This window comes from Pyrgilauda ruficollis, unplaced genomic scaffold (assembly GCF_017590135.1).
Source record: "Pyrgilauda ruficollis isolate IOZ18807 unplaced genomic scaffold, ASM1759013v1 scaffold5, whole genome shotgun sequence".
In the NCBI taxonomy this organism is placed as follows: Eukaryota; Metazoa; Chordata; class Aves; order Passeriformes; family Passeridae; genus Pyrgilauda; species Pyrgilauda ruficollis.
This window is the reverse complement of record NW_024526599.1, coordinates 9,909,893-9,931,313: the sequence shown is the minus strand read 5'-3', so window position 1 is coordinate 9,931,313 and position 21,421 is coordinate 9,909,893. Positions and strand designations below refer to the sequence as shown.

Here is a 21,421-nt window from a genome sequence, read left to right as displayed (position 1 = left end):
TGCAAATGAGAGAAACAAACCCCTGATTCATCTAACTGCTTGTATCTGTATATGAAGCACATTTTTGTGCAGGAAGAGGGTAACCAGGGCTGCTCTCAGCTCCACGCCGGACGCTGTAAAACGGAGTTTCAAAGCGACAAGCGCACGGTGAAAGCGGAGGGGCTGCCCGTGTGCGAGCGCGGAGGACGCGGGCGGTAAGCGCAGGGCCCGGGCCGGCCCCTCAGGCCGCAGAGCCCCGGGCGCGCCGCCCCGGCTCCTTCAGCCGCCGGGACCCGCCGGTGACGTCACGCCGCTCGCCGTGACGCATGCGCTCAGCGCGGAGCGGAACCGGCCTGCCCGGGAAGGGAACCGCGCTCCGTGAGGGAAGCGAGCCGGCGGCCGGGAGGTACCGGAGTGCACGTGGAACGCGTCCTCGCCTTCTGCTCCTGTGCCCGTGGCGGGGCGGCGGGCGCAGCCCGCGCCTGGCTCGGGGCGGGGGGGAACGGAGAGACAGCGCGGGGCGGCCGCGGGAACACGCAGGGACGGCGCGGAGCGGCCGCGCTGCCACCCTGGCACCGGCGGCGCGCGCGGACTGCGCGTCCCGGCGTGCCCCGCGGGCCCCCTGCGCCGCTTCCCGCTGTCCGTGCCGAGGGCTCCACCTGCAGCCGGGCCCGGGCGGGAGCCCAGCCCAGCCCCGCCGCCGGCACGGACGCAGGGGGAAGGAGGGAGGCGCCGGGCCGGGCACGGCTACGGGAAACCCGCTCGCCCTTGTTTAAAGGTGCCCTCCTTGGGCTGGCAGCCGAGCGCCGTGGGGTGCTGCCATCGGAGCCCCGGGGTCACACGTTACATAGTTTGGCTCTGAAAGAAGAGCGAAGGTGATACAGGTGCCTGCGTGTGCCTGTTGCTCCAAGTATACCTGGTTTTCCCTGCCGTTATTTATCCAGGGAACAGCAGGTCATTTCTCCTGCTGCGGCTCTAGGCACCCTGTATGGCGTTTCTTGTTAAAGCACAAACTCTGCATTACTGCGTTGCAGGTGGGCCCTGTGCCCCACCTGTGAATGCCTGGTTAGTGCACAAGGGGCTTTCATTGCTCCAAGAACTTGCCAGGGTTAGTTTCAGACACTTGCGGGTTGGTTTCAGGCACTTGTGAATACTTAGGGAAGAGGACAGACCGTCTGCTTGTTCGGACTCTGTCACAGAAGACCAAAATCCTCATGCCACTGCATGAGTTTGTGGTGGCCTGGTACACTTAGCACCAGGTGCTTTTCTGATTGTCACTCATCCAGAAGGGTTTAATAAACCTCACTGAGGCCAAGGGTAAGGTCTAGGGACTCGGACACTCTTTAGTGATGTATTGAATAGCTTCCATATGTGTAGAAGTGACTGAATAGACCTGAAAGAGGATACAGGTGGAGAGTGAAACAGTGATGGGTAGGTATGAGGAGAAATGCATAGAATTATCTAATCAGAAAGCAAATTAAGAACAAAAGGAAGTACTTTTCCACAAATAATAAAACTCATTGCCTCGGGATGAAGACAGTATAATTGGGTTCAAAAAGGATTTATTCAAATGTATGGAAAAAAGATTCATTGTTACTGCTTGATTCTGCTTCTGTCTCCTCAGGAAATCCCAAAACAGCTGGTTGGTTTCTAAAGCTTGCAGAATAAAAGATCATCTGCAGAAGTACTTTCTTTGTGTACTCCATTTTAAACATCAAAGCTAGCTACTTCAGAATCATTTCGTATTTCAAAAAGCTTTTTTTCTTCCTTCAAAAGCAGAAACAAAAAACCCCAGGCTAGTGGGGTTTTTAGACATTATTAAAGCAGTGTAAATGCAATAGTTTCAAATCATACTCAGTGACATTTGCACTGGCGGTGTCCAACACAGATACTTTCGATGGAGTGAGACCTTGAGGCTAAATGACCTCAGCACAAGGATGGTGATTGCAAGAGCAATATAATTACAACCAGTACATCAGCCTTGAATAAGCAGCTGAACAATACATTATGGCCTTTAGGTACCTAAATCACATAATTCATCAACTGAATAAGAGTTGCCATAACTCTACTATTGGAATGCTAGATTATGTGTGTGATTTTTAAAATTTTTTACTAGTTCATAAATGTTTAAGAATTAACTTTCATGTGTAGAGGTGGCATCTAATTTAGTTCAGCTGCTTATTTTGAATAAAAAATGAACACAAACGAATGAATAAAAACCAAATCACTAATTTTGTAACCCACTATTACAAACAGGTAAAGGCTGTGATGTTGACAAGAGCAGCAGTTAATGTCTTGCTCCACTGGACATGAAGTTGATGGTTTATTTGCAATTTATGAATTCTTTTGAAGATGAGCAAGGTGTGTGCTGTTTTTGGAGGATCCCGTGGCATCGGCAGAGCTGTGGCAGAGCTGCTGGCACAGAAGGGCTGCCGCCTGGCCATCATTGCTAGGAACCTGGACGTGGCCCAGAGCACTGCCCGTGACCTTGGGGGTACGTATGCTGCTGTGCACTCATCTCCTCACTGCTCCCTGCTTGGCTGACTGGTGAAAGCAGCGAGTCCTCAAAAACCCCTCCTTGTTTAACTAGATGGAAAGCAAAATAAAGGCTGAGAAATACTAAAAACCAGCTATATTGGTACAATTCTATTTTCACAATACTTATTGAGAAAGTAGATTATCTTTTTTATCTGTATGATGGGAATTTTAAGATGAATGGAATTGTTTGGGGTCACAACAGAGGTGGTGTTGAGTTATCCTCAGCTCCTGAAGTAGCCAGAACTGAGACCAGTCTGCTCATGCTGAACTTTTGGCTCCAAAAGGCAAAAAATATAAGAGAAGGAATTGTCGCATAACTAATGAATACAATACTTGAAAATAGTCTTTATTTAATTGCCTGGGGATTAAATAGGTTCCTTAAATTATAACTAGTTCAACATCTGTTTTTCAACTGAGCTGATGCATTCTGAAGAAGGTTTATGAATTAAATACAGCTTTTATTGTGACGTTATATATATTTCAATACAGCAGGACATCTGGCACTTAGCTGTGATGTATCCAGTGAAAAAGAAGTCCAAAAGGCTTTTGAGGAGATGCAGAGGAATTTGGGTCCTATTAACTACTTGGTTAATGCAGCTGGGATCAACAGGTTGGTTACTCCTTACAAGACTGGGTAATTCTAGATGAAGGCAGCTCACTGTAAGGTGCTCTGGCCCTTTGTGCTTAGGAAGAGTGTTGCTAATGAGCACATCTGAAAACAATATTAAAGTGCTTGCCAATATTTTGTTTCTGATGGCAGTAAAATGCTAACAGATGATACAGCTTTCACTGTAGTTTCTGCATTCTGAGTTTGACTTCCCCCTCTATTCTTTCTTCCACTTTTTCCCCTGGAATGGTCCGAAACAGTGCTTATTACCACTCTGCACAGGAGGCTCTGTGTCCAGAAGCATGGCTAACTTGGTTTTTTTTGCTGTGTGTAGTTCTTGCAGCATTGTCATTTTAAATGCTCGAATGTATGGAGCCACATACAGCCCAATTCTGTCCAACAGTCTTTTCTTTATGAGTAAACATGATCAGGAGGGTGTTCAGTGAATTCTTTGGGTTTTTTTGGTTTGTTTGTCAGGGATGGTTTGCTACTGAGAACCAAGACTGAAGATATGATAGCCCAGATTCACACTAACCTTTTGGGAACAATGTTGACATGCAAGGCTGCTCTAAAGGTCATGATTCAGCAGCAGGGAGGTGCTATTGTCAATATAGGTAAGCTGCTTGTGCAAGCCAGTGAAGTTCTGTGTACTGGTCTTCTAGAAGTGTTTAGCAGGTGTAACATATTACATTGCTTGTTACAATTTACTTGTTTTCCTTTTCCTTGTATTTAGACATTCTATCTTTAGCATTTCTTTATGAATGCTTATTCTTTTGTGTAATTTCATCAACTTCTAAATAGCTTTTTTGAGTAATAAACACCTCAGAGCTTATATTTTATTGAAAAAAGAAACTTTGCTATTCTTACCAGTTCTTTCAATATCTATATATACCAGCTGATTAACTAGGAATTGATAGGTTCAGTCCCTTTCTTTCTTTCTTTCTTTCTTTCTTTAATCTGGGCAAGGATACTTTTTTTTTTAGAAAAGTCTTAATTTTACTCTCCTGGTGCTTGTTGGTCAACATAGATACATGAATTGTAAAAAAATCACAGCTAATTGGGAGATTTGCTTATCCTAGCAGGCTGAAGTGCATAAAGTCACGCATATTTTACTCTTGTCATCACATTTTTCATTCCAAGTTTAGAACTAAAATGATAAAGTTAGTACAATGTTTCAAGTTACCCATTTAATCTTCTCTTTGATGTTTCTTTATTTTAGGGAGTATTGTAGGACTTAAAGGCAACTCTGGTCAAAGTGTGTATAGTGCTACCAAAGCAGGATTAGTTGGATTTTCACGCTCTCTTGCTAAAGAAGTAGCAAAAAAGCAAATTCGGGTCAACGTTGTTGCTCCAGGTTAGTTTTTGAGGAATTCCTGCATCCTTGACTGTTGCAATTGATTAAGACTGTGGATCTTTCTTGTACTCTGAAAGTAACTTAAGACTAATCTCTGTTATTTTCTTCAGCTTTGTAAGTAAATATTTTTAATATCTTCTGTTTGTTTGTTTAAAGTATAATACATTATTTCAGAAAACCTTCAGTCTTTTCAAGAGAACACCAAGAAATTTGGAAGAGTGAGTCTACCTATTCTTCTGTCCATTATTACGTAATGAATGTAGTTTTTTTTCTTTGATCCTTCTTCAAAACTCGCTGTCCTTGCAGATGGAAGGATTAGATCTACTTAGAGATGGAGAGCTACCCTTGTCTCCAGCTAGAGGATGCTTGTTTGATATTAGGGAAACGTGACAGACCATGAGAAAGCTGTCATAAAAGCACCCCTGTCTCCCTGTAGTAAAAGGAGGGAATCCTGAAAGTTATTTTTGTGAGTAAAGGCTGTGATTTCCTAAGATGATCTAGTTCAAGCAAACTGCCACCCTTAAGGAAAAATCCCTCCTATATTTTCTGAATTTTTCCACTCATAACTGTGTACACTGCTGCTTACCTTCTACTACCTCTGATGCCTTTCAGAATTCTACATGAACCTGTTCAGCTTGTGAACTAGGCAGGAAAGTACTTTTATTCTTTAGTGAGTTGAGCAGCTCATCCAGAGCCATCATGAAGGGGCAGAGTATTACAGTAGAAAGCAAAAGGGAGGCTTTCCCTTCTTGATGGCAGCTAGAAAGCAGGTAAGATCAGCTCTTTGTAAAGCTGCAGCTTGTTGTAGAGTTGTGCAGCAGTGGGAAAGCCAAATCTCAGATAATGGAAAACTGTAAAAAAGGTCCTTCAAAAATGTCAAGAAATATTCTTCAAGTGAGTGCTCTAACAGAAACTACGCAAGCACTGCCATGAGTTCTAAAATAGAATGCAAACACTAAAGTCTGAGAAGGTTTCTTGCCAGACATTTTGTGCTCATATTTTAATTGAGAACATTTTGCTGAAACGAGTGTATTTTGTCTTTCAGAAAAGTGTTACTAAATATAGTATTTGGATTGAATTTTAGTTACCCTTTCTTGTTTGGTTTTGTTTGGGTTTTTTAAATGGACTTCTATAGATCACTGCATTTTGGTTATTGCATTACTGCTTCCAAAAATGAAAGGTATGTTATTGGTTAGATAAGAAAGTGGTTTTGGCCATCAAATGATGTAGGCTGCTTTGGGAGACTTTGAAAAATGGTAGCTGGTGCAGAATCCTGGTAATAGATTTCACTTTGTAATATTCAGTGGGAAATCCACTAGATAAATTTAGTCGAAGGTTGGGTAACTCTTCATATATCTTTCTGCTCTTAGGCTTCATTCACACAGAGATGACAGCTCATTTGGAAGAAGATCAGTTGAAGAAAGCAATTCTCCTTGGAAGATTTGGAGAGCCTCATGAAGTTGCACAAGCTGTTGTCTTCCTTCTAGAATGCCCATATGTTACAGGGAGTGTTCTGGTTGTAGATGGAGGCTTGCAGCTTATGACCTAAGTTCTACCTTGAATAAATGACTGCTTTAATGTCATGATGGTAATATATAAAGATATATTAAATAAAGGGAGAGGGTTGGAAATCGTTTGAAGATTGATGTACATAATTGACTTGGTCTTATTTAGTCAGAGAAGAAATTCAGCAGCAGTGAAGTGCAACGTGTGTGATTAGCTGCCTGAAAGTCTGTTTGGTATGACAAAGTCTGTGTATGAAGCAATTTGAAAAAGATCTGGTTTTGATACAGTGGTAGCTTTAATAATGTATTGATACAGTTTTAAAGCACTGTTTTTTTTATAAAGTCCTGTTTCCTAATTTGGGACAGAATGAGATTTTATTTGAATTATCATGTTACACAAAGGTTAATAAAGTGCAGAGACGTGTTTATTGGGTGGCAGGTATGATTGCATCAAGTTTTTCAAGTAGGGCAAAGATTTGAATGTGTAGTTTTGCATTCTTATCAGTTAGTCCCTACAAAGTAGCAAGGAGTTTCCTTTGAGCTTTGTTTGTTTGTACCTAACACTACAAAGCTAGGAACTTCTAGATCTTCAGCATACCTGAATTGCCTTTAGAAGCTTTAATTATATGCAATGTGTTTTTATAAAGTCAAAGCCTCGGTTCCATTCCTGAATGTATGTACAGCACTCACTCAATCCAGTGTCCCTTGTACATGCCCATTGAAGGATTGCTACAGCACTGGAGCTGCTAATCCTGTCATATTCTCAGCTTGAGCTGCACATGCACTGCTGAACTCTACAGCTGCAGACCTTGCTCTGTAAGACGCTTTACAAGGACTCAGTAGATGTTTAGAACATGTATCACTTCCAGAGCACGAAGTCAAGGTGTTTTGTGTTTTGCTCTGTATCTTCATGAGCACTCAGTTCAGCTGTTAAGTTGATGCTCCCTCGTATGTGAGTATAGTCAATAAAATGGCCATTTATTTTATTCAAAGCGACTTTTGAAGCAGAGTAATTATTCTGCTGTAAATGATTCTGAGTGTTCCTGTCTTGCTGAAAACTTACCAAATGTTTGACCTCAGGCTTTTCTATTGAGCTTGAGTAATTTTTGATAATTGATGTTTTTATTATCTCTAAAGAAAACTATGAATGTGGTTTCAGGACCTTCACTTCTTAGCTCTGGTGCTCTCTGCATCATGATCCAGATGTTGATTCAGCATTTGAAATTGCTTCCCATCTTGGCACACACCACGATACAGAAAGAAGAGATCTCACTGATGATAACTGAGTCTTTAAAGTTGGAGATTTTCTTCTTTCTTCATTTGTGCAGCTGAGAAATTTTGTCTTTGTGCCAGAAAACAATACATGTTCAAGCTTCTTGCAGGTATGTATTGAGAAATAATACAAGGAGTATGTGTATGAACAGGAGATTTTACAGTTGGTTGTGCTACTCACTTTAGAATATAAAATACCACTAGAAGTAATCCTTCCACGAGTTCTTATCTTCCTGTTATCGCTGTTATGTGTCATATGTGTCTTTGCACCAAAAATATAATTGCTAATTATGTTTTTCCTTGATAGAAGGAGTTGGCCAGAGATGATGTGAATTTTTCCAAGGGCACTGAAGGTGAGGAAGGACAGCTGGTACATTTTCACTAGTGAAGTAGGAATATGTCAGTGACTTGGCTGCTGCCCATACCCGTCCTTGGTATTTTACAAACAAACCCTGTGTGACATTTCTTGACCAAAAGCCAAACCTAAGAAACTAGAAATAATTTTCTTTTAGTAAGTTCTGACCCTAATTATTATTACCTTTTTTTTTTTTTTTTTTTTTGGGTAAGGGAGCTGTTAAATAAGTTATTAGCAATGGAATTTTTAGTTTATGTTTGCAATTAAAACCTGAAATAATGCTGTCAGAAGAATCTCAGCATGCCACAGAGTAATTTCTTTAAAAAGTTCCAGTATATAGCATGTTTTTATTATTGCTGTTGCCATAGGGCCAGACTGAAGTGTTGATAGCTTTAAATCATACTTTTAAAAAGCTTTTGCTCCCCTTTTCTTTGAACTGGTAAATTAGAACAGAAAACTGGGTAACATAATCCTGGTTCTGTCTGGCCTGGTGTGATGTCTCAGACAGGGGAAGTAGGGACTGTGCAGGGTAGGTAACAGATCAGGTGTGTGTCACCTTAGAACACTCTGGGACCTCCAGCAGTTTGTGACTGGGATATTTGAATCCACCAATGGGTAGCTCTGGTTGAGGCCTGCAGGCATTAAAACAGTCCTCAGGTGCTCTCTCTGTTTTGCTTTTGAGTTTGTAGACCTCTATCTTATCCTGCCTCTCTTAGCTGTTTCTGTTTTGTGCTGAAGAGTCATATTTCTTTTAATTGCTTGTTGCTGGAGAGCTCTTTTGTATCTTAAATTGTCTTTGTTGAACTTTGCTGTACTCTTCCAGTTTCTCAAGGAAGGAGCACCAGGTAGAACTTCTTGCAGAATTCACTGTGGATATATTAAAAAAAATAATTTGTTTTATGTTTTGTTTTATATTGTTTCCAAAAATGATGCCAAGGTGTTTTGCTTTTTCCTAACCTTTGCACTTATATTTTCAGGACAATAACTCAGTCCTGAATAATTAATGGTCAGCTTGGTGTTCATTTCAATATATATGTACAAAAGTCTGAATTTTTGTATTTTTTCAGCATTAATTGTTCTCAGATCTCTATAATGAGTTTGGTTTACTGCTTTTAACACCTATTTCTTCAGTGAAATGGTTCTGCAATTTTTTAATTCCTTAATCCCTTTGTGACTTTGACTGGACTACACTGTGGCATTCAGAAACTGCTGTCTCAGAACCCTTAGAAATAGGTGATACTTTGCCTGCCCCGACAGAGGAACTGTGGTGTTTTATTGGCACTGCACATGCTTAGGGGAGAACAGCTGCTGATTCATACTCTTTGTCTTCTATCTTTAAACAATGTACTGATATGGCAACTTCTTTTGGCAGCACAGCATCTTTAATAGTTTTTGGCAAGGGAATGTGTCAGATGCCTTTTAGAATTTCAAGTATGCACCATTATTAGATCTCTGTACTCTCATCTCTTTTAAGTTCTTCTTTAGAAGAACTCTAAAATGTTTATCAAACATGATTTTCCTTTGCAAAAGCAGCTCTGTATGATTATCCTGTTGTTTTCTTGGCATTAGAACAATTTCTGGCACTTTGCTATATACAGAAAAATATATTTAGGCTTTAATTCCCTGGTTCCCTCTGGAATCTCTTCTTAAAAAACAAGTGGTCCTTCCACCCACTAAAACCACAAGAACTTGCTGTCACATTTGCCAGCTTCCGGTCACTTGAGGCAGGTTTCACTCAGAAGTTTCCCACTGCAGTTACTTGGTTTCTTTTGGAGCTGGGGACTGAAAGCCCTCGTCTTTCTCCTTTGGCACTCTTTCTTCTGTAACCTCTCCCAGTGTAAAGGAAGCAGTAAAGCCTTCAACAAGGTGCATGTAGAAGTTCTCCTCAAGTTCCTCCATGGTACCAAAAACTGATCATAGGGATTTCTTCAGAATCTGGGGATTTTTTTCCCCAGTGGGTTTTCCTTCCCTGAGCACTTTGCTTTTTCCTTTGATCATCTTCTTGCCTTCCTCAGGCACAGTTCCTGTTCCTGAGGTGCCAATGCACTTTTGCAGATTATTCCTCTGAACTCTGATCTGGCTGTAAATGTTACATTCAGTGACTGATTCCATTTGACTCCTAAAGCTAGATTGCTGGTTTTACAAAGGTTGATGTTTGAATGCTAGGAACTTCCCCCTCTCCACAAAAATAAATTGAATTTGATGTGTGTATTTAAAATCGTTGTACTGAAGTTCAGTACATTAAATCTTAGTGTTGTCATTGGGCTGCATCTTAATTTTGACTTGTCTTTTAGGCTTCATTTTAATATTTTCTTATTATATGTCACTTCTTTTTTATGGAAGTCTGTGGTAGTGGATTTCTGTCTTTATTAATAAAGTTGGCCAATAGACTTGCAGAAATAAAAGTCACCATTAAAAAAATCACTATTTGAAAACAGCATTTTGGCTCAGGTTGTGTACGGTTGGGGTGACCACAGCCAGAGTTGGGTGGGCCTGATTAGTTGCATGAAAAAAATATATTAAAAAAGTGATCTTGGCCTCTTCAGTGTGACATTTATCCAACATATATTCATGACTGCTGTCTGTCATCACAGTTACATTGCTGGCTTTAGACTTCTCAGATGTCATAGCTATGGCTATACATACCCATCTTCATGATGTGAGTACCAGTATCATCTAATAGCAGAGTTTACCTTGCTAGGTTTGGAAATTCAATCCATGTTTAATTGGACGATTTAATATGTTGATATTTATTTTTATGACTCTTCTATATATTTTGCATCAATATCTTACTTTTTAATCTTTCTTCCATCATACTTCTGGTATGTCTGTTTTGTCACTGTCCTTGATTAAAAGCAGACATTTGGGCTTTGCATTTTGTGCTGCTGGCATTTATGCCAAGCTGTATATAAATGTTTGAGGTTTTTTGCATATGGGTGTTTGTGGGTCAGACTGTACTTGACTGACTTACAATGATTATTCAATTGAATTTTGAAAACTTCAGTGCACTATCATATTATATATAGTTTCTGTGATTCCATTCCTAATGGAAGTGAGAGAATGTGCTCTCATCCATCTAATGTTTCTTCACCCACTATGTTGCTTAAAAGTCTCCTATAATCTCTTAAATACTAGCATTTTTTGCCTTTTTTTCTCTTTAAGAATAAAGCATTTTATGGATTCCCACTACTCCAGTTCTAAAGAACTGTAGTCCTGTTCCTACAACTGTTTTTTCAGGCATACATTGAAACTTCGCCTCATCCATCTAGTTTTGGGAGCATTTAAAGAAGGCTGCAGTGCAAGTCTGGTCTTTAACTTACTCTGTGTTTTATTCCACATCTTGTCTCCTGCCCCACCCCATTTCACTGGTTTGTAGATGGCCTTTCACTACTACCACAGAATTTCTAAAGAGACCATCAAGGCAGGTTTTGAGGGTAGCTGCTTTTGCAGCTGTCATTTAATTCATCATGCAGTCCTCTTATACAGCAGCCCTCTTTCTGATTCACCCATAATGACTGCTTTGAGTTTTTACTCTGCTGGGTTCCTGCTTCAGAGAGGATATCCTTGCTAAAAGAAGGTTGTGTACCGCAGTACTTACTCATTTCTGTGACCTGCCTTGTCACTGCCAAATTAGGAAACCTAAAATTGTTCTTCTCTTGGCTTTGAGTTTGATTCAGTTCAAAGTTCATAGGTAGTGTGATACGCACGTTCTGGGGTTTAGTTGAAGCACATTGTAGACGTAGAAAGTTAATTGTTTTGTATGTCTTCTCTGTATTTTTCTAATGTTTAGGAAAATGATGGATTACTCTTGTTCATCTTTTGTCTTAGGTAGGTCATTGGAGCCTTACTTTTGCTTATCTCTTAAGAAATATGTTTGTAATTTAGATTTTGCTGTAGTGAGCTCGCTGTCTATCATAAACAGTCTTTTCTTGCTCTAGAGGCATCTGTTGCAGTTGATGGGCTGGATGGGCTCTGAGCAACCTGGTCTAGTGGGAGGTGTCCCTGCTCATGGCAGGGGGCTTACAGCTAGATAATCTTTAGGGTTGCTTCCAACCCAAGCCATCTGTGATTCTGTGATTATTCTCTGTAAAAGTTTGTAGCAGGACACATAAAATGTTCATGAGGTGGTTTTGGTTTGGGATTTTTTTTTAGATATTGCAGCTGTAAGGAGGAGCTCTGATGGGGAACAGCTTTTGCAGACTGTGGTAACAGAAGTGTATAGTGTTGGCTGATTTGGTGCATGCTGAGTGAGTCAGTTGTATCCCATGAAGAGATTTCACTGTGGCCTCCTGAGGGCAGTCTATCCTAAGGCATTATTGTACTGGTAATGACTTGGTGAGTAAACCTATAATGTTTTAGGGAAGTGGAGTTGCCTGTGTAGATGCAAAGCTGATGGCTGGCATCCCTGTTACTGGTTTTGCAAAATCCTGTTCCGTATATCCTGAGCTGATGGGGGTTGTATGGCATGACTTCTAAAGATGAAAAGGATTTCATACTGAGATCAGTCAAATTTGGATAGAAAGTGGATATCTTAATCCCAGCCTGCAAAATCTCTTTGTTATAGAAGTACCTACAGTTAAAACATACATTATAATGATTATTTATTGCTGTAAGACAAATTTTCCTACTTTCATGTGTTGCACAGTGTGAGGTTGTATTACATGACCCTGAAATGTATATTGTCTGTTGAAATTATTTGACTTGGTTTTTTTGGAAGAACAGTGTAGTTCATGTAAGTAAAGCAAATGAAAAATGAACTCTTCAAGGCCAGGTGCTCCCACTTGATCAGTGTTTGAAAAGACAGGTCAAGTGTAGTTGTGGAGAGAAGTCATTCGGTGTGCTTAGTGCCTGAAGAAGTAAGAACTCTGCTAAGTCCCAGGTTACTTTTGATTTTCGCACACACATTGTGTTCAGTTTCAGATCTTATACTGAGGGCTTCTTTCTGCTGTAGATATGTCTGTTAGTAAAAAAATGCGACCTGTACCTTGCCAGACATCTTTGGGTCAGCATGACTATAATCGCATGGGCTGGTATTTTTATGATTTTATTTTTTACGTTAACAGCTCATATCTGTTAAGGTTTGGGATATGTTTAGTTCATGGTATATAACAAAACTGCCAGTTTGAATATGTCAGTATCAAATGCAGTGGGACACCACCCAGTTAAAAGCCATCAAAGCTTCCTTGGTGTCATTACACACACACATTAGGGCAGTGTCGGTGGGAGCGTGGGGGGCATATGTCAGCAAACAAATGGAGTTGTGTGGATGTTCCACAACATTTCCCAGTCCCATGATGGTACTGAGGTGCCCTTGCATGTGTAGCATGCTAATGGGTTTGAAATTGCTGCATGATTTTGAATAATTTGTTTAAGAATAACTGCAAAGTGATTATATGGTATTGCTGAAGCTTGTTACTGAAGCAGTTTGATGATTTGTGAATTCTGACTTGCCGATCTCTCAGCTCGGTATTTTTAATGCTTAATGAACTAAACTGCATGTTCCTGCTCTGTGCTGGAGGCTGTACTTTCAACACCTGGGTGCCAATGACCTGTTAAAAGCTCTCAGTTACAGTGTTTTAATTCTGATCCTCTCCATATGACCTTTTATCCTAGTTTTTCAGATAGTTGGTCAATTTCTACTGCAGACTTCCTGCAACTTCAGAGAAAAGAAGGAGTACAGTAATTTCTCTTGTTTTGTTTAGATGTCATTTAGTGTGCATGTATGATTTTTGATGGTGAGATGTCCCTGCCAGCAGCAGACTGGAGCTGCATCCATTCTTTGCAGGCTCTTGCAGCTCTGTTCTTGGAATGTATATACAGAACAGAGAGCAGCTATAATTTTATAGTTCACCATAATTTTCAGGACACCAACATGGGAGAGATCATTAATTTGCAGTAGATTACAGGTGTGGTTCCTGTTGTATAGAAAGTCTTATGTTACTTTCAGCACCTTTTGCAGTAGCTCAGAAAAGTCCTGTTTGGCAGTCTGGGTTTTGTAGCCTCAGTTCTCTACAAATACTCTGTGATGTCTGGGCCAAGAGTTGTCTAGAAAAGTTTGATGACAGTATGTTTTCCTGAAACTGTGTTGTTAAACACACAGGAGAAAAGTCCTACCATAATCCATTTGGTGTGATGAGATTTGTAGAGCTCCTTCTGTAAGTGTTGTAATCATTCTGTGCAATGGCCATGTACTGTTATTTTTTTCTGCTTTCTTGTTCTGCAGCTGTTTCTGGACCATTTATGCTACTACAGAACTAGAAAGTGATAGCAGATACAAGACTTGGCCAGTCCCCAGGGTTACCTGTTACACTGCAGTTGTTTCATAAAGCACAACGTTTCTCCTTCTAGGTGATGTTGAACTGGAGTTTGTCTCCATCTGAATGGCTGCTGAAATCATTGCTGTGCAGGTACTGCTGCTCATTGTCTGGCTTTTTTGCTTAGATGTGACTGAGCATTATGTTCCAAACACATTTTTAGTAGAGATGCAGTGCAGTATTAGATAATTTTATGTTTTAATCACTTCTGTTAAAGAATGCAAAATGGCCTAATTTTGAGTTAGAGTTGCAAGCTTTAAGACAAGTCAAAGAATACTGTGTGCTGGCTGGAATACATTGTAAATTCCTTGGGGCAGGAACTGTGTTTCCATCTGCCTGATGTGTTTCAAGTGCTCATATTTCTGTTCAAACAGAAAATCTGTGCAGAGGGAAGGCTATTTCTTTTAGCTCAGGAGAATGATAAAAATGTCAGTAAATTCTACCCCTTGCATGTACATTTGAATAGTGAGGGAGTGAATTAGCCAACATGCATAATCCAAGCAGGCATTTCTAGTCTATGCTTGAATTTATCTATAGTGCACAGTGTGGGTTAGGCAGCTGGGTCAAGCAGTCAGAGCATGCAGCTCATCCCCTCAGCATCATGGCATGTTGGATAATGTGAGCTTGTGAAGTACTTACATATGAAATCTGTTTGGGCTAGTTGCAGAGGTGAGGATGTAGCAGTCCAGATGTGGAGAATCAAGGCATTTCTTAGCATACACCCTGAGTTAAAATAGACCTTGAAAGTGATGATGCAAGAAGAAACAATGATTTATAAGCTGGGGTTTCAAGCTGGACTGGTTTTGATCCCTAACTGCCAGTTAGCTGTGATGGAAGCAAATTGTGCTTGTTAACTAATGCTTGCTGTTGCCTTAAAGCTGTAGGATAAAGGCACTGAGGTACACCACCAGCTGGAATGGTGGAATGCACGTGGAATTTTGCACCTCACTGTTTGTATTCTTGACACAGGTTTCTGTTGTCATCCTGATAATTGTTAAATTGCATCTCTGATTGCTGTGAATATGCTTGGACCGATCAGCTTCCTATATAATTAGAAGTCTTCCCGTACCTAAACTGGAAGTCTTGCAAAAAGTCAAGGCTCGTTTTTTTAGTCTTAAAAAATGACAAAAGTACACTCTCAGGTCATACTATCTGTCTTTGGACTATGTGGAAGGAGATTAAACTTCTGAAAGTTACTTTGATGCTTCCAAGAATTTTTGCTTTTTATGCCACGCTTCTATCTCTGACTTTGTAAGCCCAAACAGTCCTGGTAACTAAGTAACAGCACAGCTGAATGTTTTCATAAAAACAATGTTGCTGCTTAGAGATGTGATTTACTACTTAAGTGTGTCTGTACATTTATACAGAGGCAAAAGGTGATGATGACCTCATCTTCAACAAGTCTCAGTTTTTTAGTCCCCAAGCCAAAGCCAAATGTACTGTGAGCAGACACAACTCCAGTGACTTCAGTTGCAGTATTGCCATTAATGTCAGCGCTCACTTAACTGCTGACATAAGCCTGTTTGTAGTGACCAATGCTTGAAATGTAAACCCAGAACTAAAAAATGGATAACGTTGCATCTTTCCTGGTATCTTCACATTGAAAAAAGGAGAAACTAGTCAGGATTCTGTAAGTAAATCTTGACTTTTTTTTTTTCAATTTTGATATTTTCTTGTTATCAGGCTCTTAAATGAATTTACCAGTGCTCAGACGCTATCTTTTGCTTAGAATCAGTTGTAAGTGATGACATATTGCAATTATTAGAAATACAAAACAGACCTGCATATTTTCTAGCCTATTAAGAAAAAAAAAAGTATCTTCCAGTTCCTCTATTTGGCAAAAGTTTCTCAGAATTTATGAGTAATGTTCCTCTGTTCTGTTCAAACAAGATTCCAGGTCACAAGCAGACTATTCTGATAAATTCTAGTAGTTTTTAAGATGCTACATATAGGCCTCATTTAATCTGTATTCATAATATTTAAAATTTCCAAATCTTACACTTGAATGCTTGTACTGAAACAGTTATTAATCTTTACCAGAAGGAAAACTTTCTATTTGTGTAATATTTATTGATGCTAAACCCACATTATATCAGCACAACAGTCCAAAGTAATGATAATACATTTTTATAAATACAAATAAAAAGTGGCAAAATAATGCTAGTGAAGCTAAACAAAAAAGTAAATTAGCATGTCACAGTTGAGGAAAATTTGGCAAAAGATATGACATACTTCTAGAATAAAATCAGATTATTCCCACCTGTCAGACTGATGTTAATCTAGATTAACCATCCCCATTACTAGTCATATCCTGCACCAGAATAGTACTACCTTGTGTGCTAAAGTTTATTAGTCACTAAAAAACAAAACAAACTTTGTGTACTTACAAAGCAATACACATATAGCAGTAATGCAATATATGGTGTACACAATTACAAAATTAAAAAAAAACAACAAACAAACCCCTAAGTACAGGACTTCTGAATAAATGAACTGAGATAAAAGATTTCAACACTTTTATTATAAATAATGAAAGATACCATATATGTGCTTCATATAAGGAATACAGTGTTTTCCTTTCCTACCAAAGTATCGTAGCTCGTACCATCAAACACTCATTTTCTTTGTCAGGCCTAGTAATTTTTCCATCCATTCTTCCTCCCTCCCATTCAACTGAAATTCATTTGGTTCTAATTTAAAACTACCTAGTCAGGTGTGACTTAAGTGGGGCTCCACTTCCAAATGGATTTGCCTTGCATTCTGTAAGTAGCCTTCAGGCTTTTCACCTGTGGTGCACAGACTCTACCCCTTAAAAGAGTTGACATTTGCCTGCAGTCAGGAGAAGGAAAAAATAAAATCTATGAGAGGCATGTTATGTTAAGAAGAAAAAACAAAAAGCAAATTGGATTTTTTTTGCCTATCTTCATTTTCTACTTCCTCAGATTTGCAAACTGTCACCTGTGGTGTATACTTGTCACTTAAATCCGTAGTGTAGTTTCAAACCATTTTTCACTTACTGTACATTTCTAAAATCCTCATACATATTACACAACCTTTAAACAGTCAAACATTCCATACATAGTACACTCTCTAGTTTTCAGCTCACTTCAGAATTTCAGAAGCTTGAATGGGAGTATTACAAGGTTACACTGCTGTCCAGAAATCCAGAGAGTTTCAACCTCTTGCACAGTCCCCCTCCCAGCCCTTGCAGTAATTCACTGCAGTGGTTTATACTATCAGCATTTTTTCCTATCTTGTTACCAATGTGTAATCTGGAGTAGATTGTTACTATGTGTCAACTCTTCTTTGTTGTCCTGCAGAAGTAAAATTACTTCTGCTTAGACTGCCATTGCTATATGTTTGTAAATAAGCCTCCTCCGAGATGGCAAAAAGGAAAAACACAAATGAATTGAAAGTTAGGGTGTTGATGTCCATACTAACAGCATTGAAAGAAAGATTATTTTTTCATGGTTGAATAGAAAGCAGTTTGCAGGGATACAGGATTTGCTTACATTTCTTTCCTTGTCCCTTCCTGTTTCATTCTTATAGTATTGCACTTGTTCATCGTAGCTGTCAGAATGTGTGTAGCCATTTTAGAACTGTTGATAACCCTTGAAGAAAACATCTTGCACCCTTAAGACTGTGTAGCATCTACTTACTGCTTACGAAGGTATGTAGTGAAAAATCTTTCTCTCTGATGCATTTTGGCCTCTATGAAAAGGGTTATGAAGCAACATAGGTTAAGGAACTGGTGACTGTGATTTGTTGTGCAATGTGTACATTTCTATTAATAATCTATCTATTCTTCTAATTTGGTATAATGAATACGGAATATATGGTTACTGTGTTTGTTGTTTATCTTTTGTACATGAAGGTGTCTGCCCTTGCGTAAAGTGACATAGGAGTATCATTGGTCAAGGCAATGGCTTTCAGTGTTTCTGCTTTGAAAGAAGATGATGGAAGCGGCAGTTGAATCTACAGGTCATCACTCTCTACCAGGCCAGGCTGCATTGTCAGGTGCACTGGGTTTGCTTCTGGCTGGAAAGCTGCTTTGATGTCTAGTCCTTGGTCACAGAGAGCAGCGTATCGGCTGGCTGAGGGCCGCACCTTCTTTGGCTTGGTCTGCTGAGGGGGTTGTTGCCACTGAGCTATTAAAAGATTAAAAAGGAAAGAACAAGTGTTAGCCTTCTTGAGCGGTGCACCTAAGTGTGCCAGATGCTCAGTCAACCCTTTGTGAAGGAGATATCATTTCTGAGAAGCAGAAAACCATTATATCAAAGGTAAATTTGTTTAATTTCTTTGCATTGTTGTTTTTTGGGGTTTTTACTCAGCATCTTCTTTCACCTTCCAGTGTGGTAAGTCAATACAACAGTCTGTGTGACTTTTTTGGCCTTGTTTTCAATATTTGCTTGTGCCACTGAGAAGGGTGACAGCAAGGAGGTTTTTTCTGTGCACTCCTGTTATAGTAATGGGCCTGTTCTAGGGTGAGTTGTTGCATATAAAATGAAATTATCTGGTTGCCATTGCCACCACTTGTATATTGAAGAATGCTGGGCCAAATCTCTTATTCACAATTCCCACTTCCAGCACCACCCCAGAAACCATCCATTATCAGTCTCTCCCCTTCCCCCTCCCAGTTAATTCTTGCTATGAGAAGACTGGTAAGAGATACTTCTTTAAGAAAATAAGGGGCTGCTTTGGAACAAACTGAGTAATTAAGCAGAAAGCCATAACAACATCTACTACACTTTTGGTAGCTGTCACAGGTGTATTACAGACTAATGTACAAAAGAAAACAAAAGGTTAGGGAAGTGCCAGCAAAACAACAGTAATAATGACCCACAAAAATCATATGATCATGCCGTTATCTGTTGTTAATTAGCTATATTTAATGTACAAAGCAAAATCAGAAAGCATGCAAGCTTGTTTTGCTTTAGGTGTCTGAAAGATGGTGAAATATACTTTGACAGAGCATTTGTTGTCTTGAAGTGGATGTTTACTATTGAGGAGAAACTATAAACAAAAGAAAGAGAGACCAATGTAAACCATTCTGTGAACAACCCAAAACTTATAGAACTGTTGCTTTTGGGGGGATTAATATGATCATGAAAATTGAAGCCACTTACTGTAAACATCCAACCTGGCAGTGCAAGACACTATCCCAGCCTCATTCTTAGCTGAAACAGTGTACCAGCCAGCATCCTCCTTTGTAGCTCCCTGAATAAGCAGGCAGATGTAGCCGTAGTTATCCTGGTGCATGCTAATCAAAAGAAAAGTAGAAAATTACTATTTAAATCATAAAACTATTTTAAAATGGCATTATAAACCAACCCAATCTTAGTTACAGATTGATTATAGTCTAACTTTAATTAAAATTTTAATTAAAATGGAACTTCCTCTGAACTTAGCAAGTGGAAAATAAAGCCTTGAGTATGCTTGACAATTTGGCAGTTTAATATCCTGTATTGAAAATTAAGAAAAAAAAACCACATGATGTAACTTTTCTTTCACAATTATGGATTAAGACGTCTGGAGTAGCAGGAACACCAGATCTTACCCAGACTTTTTGTGGAAAGGATAAAGAAACTCGAAGAAGATCTTAAAACATAAAATACTGAATCTTAGTTGCTTAACTGTACAGCAGAATTATGAATCAGAGTTTCTGCTGAAAAGCACAGAGTGTTCCTTTGAAACCTTGATTTTCACTAGAAAATTTCTGTAGTTTTGATTCAGGAAGAGGAGTAAAACTAGTTCTCCTCTTGCTTAGAGTGCATAGAGTGCAAAGGTAGTTGTGTCTATGCTGGAAAGTCTAATGATGGAAAACAAGTAACATTTTATTTCTGGTTCAGGCACCAGGCTGGCTGCAAGTTTGAGTAAATGTCATGCATTATTACAATCACCAGTTAATATTTATGAGATGCCCTTTACACAAAACGTTCATGTGACATTTTAGGTTTTTATTTGTTTTACGGGATAAATCATCATTGAAGTTACACATGGGGAGGTTATTGTAAGTTAGTCTAACCTCACTCGGTCAGTGTTGTATGTGAGTGACTCGTTCTCTTTCTTCCAAAATATCTGAGGAGATGGCTCCCCTGAGATTCGACACTCCAGTCGCACTGGGAATCCCTCAGTCACACCTGTGTTTTGTAGTTTCTCTATAAACACAGGTGCTTTCTGTACTTCCTTAGCTGTGAAAATAAAGATTGCAGTTATGTTGACATTTGTCTATGAAAACATAGCCTTTCTTTCAGCAGTGTGCCAAAAACAATTATGAAAGACCTAAGTGGCAGGAAACGTAAGTGTTGTCTTCATTAATCATGAAGTTCAGTCATGGTTCCTCTGAAGAAAACAGTCCCATCATTATTTTAATGGGGGGAAAAATGAGTGCTAAAAAGCTGATTCTGTCCTAGAATAATTGAAATGTAGAGCATGACAACTAGATAAACTGCCTGCACTGTGCTTGGTAAAATGAGCTCCCCCATATTCCACAAAAGCACGGACTTTTAACTGAAGAAGGAGCTGCTGTACCAGAAGTCTGCAGTGGCATTAGTCTGATGTGCTGTGAAACGCACAAGGCATTCCCACTGGCTGCCTAGGGGTAGACGTGGGTCTGCACAGATTGTCATTACAAAGAAACATCCAGGGAAATAGTCTGGTTCCTGGCCTCAAGGCCCCCTTTTCTTAACTGTGTGCAAAGGCATGACATGCCAGACAACTTATGCCACAACATAACATGAATAGCTCACCTATAAATATACCATACTTCTGTTACTGCCAGGTTTCCTTCTCTTCCCTCCACCCCTCAACGTGTCATTTGACATCATTCATGTTTCCTTTATTCATGCTATCCTGGCAGTGCTCAGTCTGAAAGCTTAGCATGAAGATGTTACCTGCAACAGTGAGCTCCAGGCTGAATGAATTCTCACCAGCTCGATTGCTGGCAATGCACGTGTAGATTCCAGCATCCCTGGATGTGACCGGTTCGATAATCAAGGAGTGCACCCCGTTCTCACGCACCAACATTTTGTGAGAGCTGTCAGGGCGAATTGGTCTGCCATTAAGTTGCCAGCTTAAGTCTGGAGTTGGTAATCCACTAACCTTGAGTGTAAAGAGAACAGTGGGAAATTGTTTTAGCCACATGAAACACTGGAGGAGTCCTGACTTGTTTCTTCAAGGAAGTTTGGTTTGGTTTGCTACTGCAAGTGTACCAAAAGATTTAAAGATCTAATTCTGTCCTGATTTACACATTGAGTCAGTTGTAGTCATTTACTTAACTTTCTGGCCAACTCCCTAAATTCCATGATGTCTTATGGGCGCGACTGAAAAAAGATCAGTGTGTAGATAGGCTAGAAGCTAAATAATAATACATTGCAAAACAAAAGGCAGGGTGACACCTTTTGTCTTTTTTATTGTTTGCTCTTCAGGTGGAATGAGAAGATACTCCTTTCTAGATTAACTTCTTGTTGGAAAGCTTGTAGACAAAAAGATTTTAGC

At 39.7% G+C, this 21,421-nt stretch overlaps 2 protein-coding genes across 10 annotated transcripts in view; one reads left to right on the top strand and one right to left on the bottom strand.

Moving 5' to 3' along the window:
- Window positions 1–308: 308 nt before the first annotated feature.
- On the top strand, window positions 309–7,465 carry CBR4 (carbonyl reductase 4). Of its 3 annotated transcripts, none has more exons than XM_041479775.1 (6): window positions 309–385; window positions 2,332–2,473; window positions 3,007–3,127; window positions 3,602–3,738; window positions 4,344–4,478; window positions 5,849–7,465. In XM_041479775.1, the coding sequence occupies exons 2-6, from the start codon at window positions 2,332–2,334 to the stop codon at window positions 6,025–6,027; spliced, it is 714 nt and encodes a 237-aa protein (XP_041335709.1). In that variant the 5' UTR covers window positions 309–385; the 3' UTR covers window positions 6,028–7,465. The 3 variants fall into 3 exon arrangements, with proteins under 3 accessions (XP_041335709.1, XP_041335710.1, XP_041335708.1); XM_041479776.1 differs by having other exon boundaries at window positions 2,236–2,473; window positions 3,010–3,127; XM_041479774.1 differs by having other exon boundaries at window positions 2,236–2,473.
- An 8,508-nt stretch (window positions 7,466–15,973) lies between these two features.
- The window catches only part of PALLD (palladin, cytoskeletal associated protein), a 187,451-nt gene continuing 182,003 nt past the window's right edge, over window positions 15,974–21,421 (bottom strand). For 6 of the 7 annotated variants that reach the window (XM_041479772.1, XM_041479768.1, XM_041479767.1 and 3 more), the window contains 4 exons: window positions 20,818–21,025; window positions 19,950–20,115; window positions 19,051–19,184; window positions 15,974–18,072 (listed from right to left, as the gene is read on the bottom strand). In XM_041479772.1, the coding sequence (XP_041335706.1) occupies window positions 17,900–18,072; window positions 19,051–19,184; window positions 19,950–20,115; window positions 20,818–21,025 (681 nt within the window). In that variant the 3' untranslated portion in view covers window positions 15,974–17,899. Of the gene's footprint in view, window positions 18,073–18,886; window positions 18,938–19,050; window positions 19,185–19,949; window positions 20,116–20,817; window positions 21,026–21,421 lie in introns of all 7 variants that reach the window. The other variant, XM_041479766.1, reaches the window with a different exon arrangement.

Bases quoted from the DNA above. Each gene is read 5' to 3' on its own strand.
- CBR4 (XM_041479775.1), top strand. From the start codon at position 2,332: ATGAGCAAGGTGTGTGCTGTTTTTGGAGGATCCCGTGGCATCGGCAGA. The intron at 2,474-3,006 runs GTACGTATGCTG...ATTTCAATACAG, and splicing joins CACTGCCCGTGACCTTGGGG to CAGGACATCTGGCACTTAGC. The intron at 3,128-3,601 runs GTTGGTTACTCC...TTTGTTTGTCAG, and splicing joins AATGCAGCTGGGATCAACAG to GGATGGTTTGCTACTGAGAA.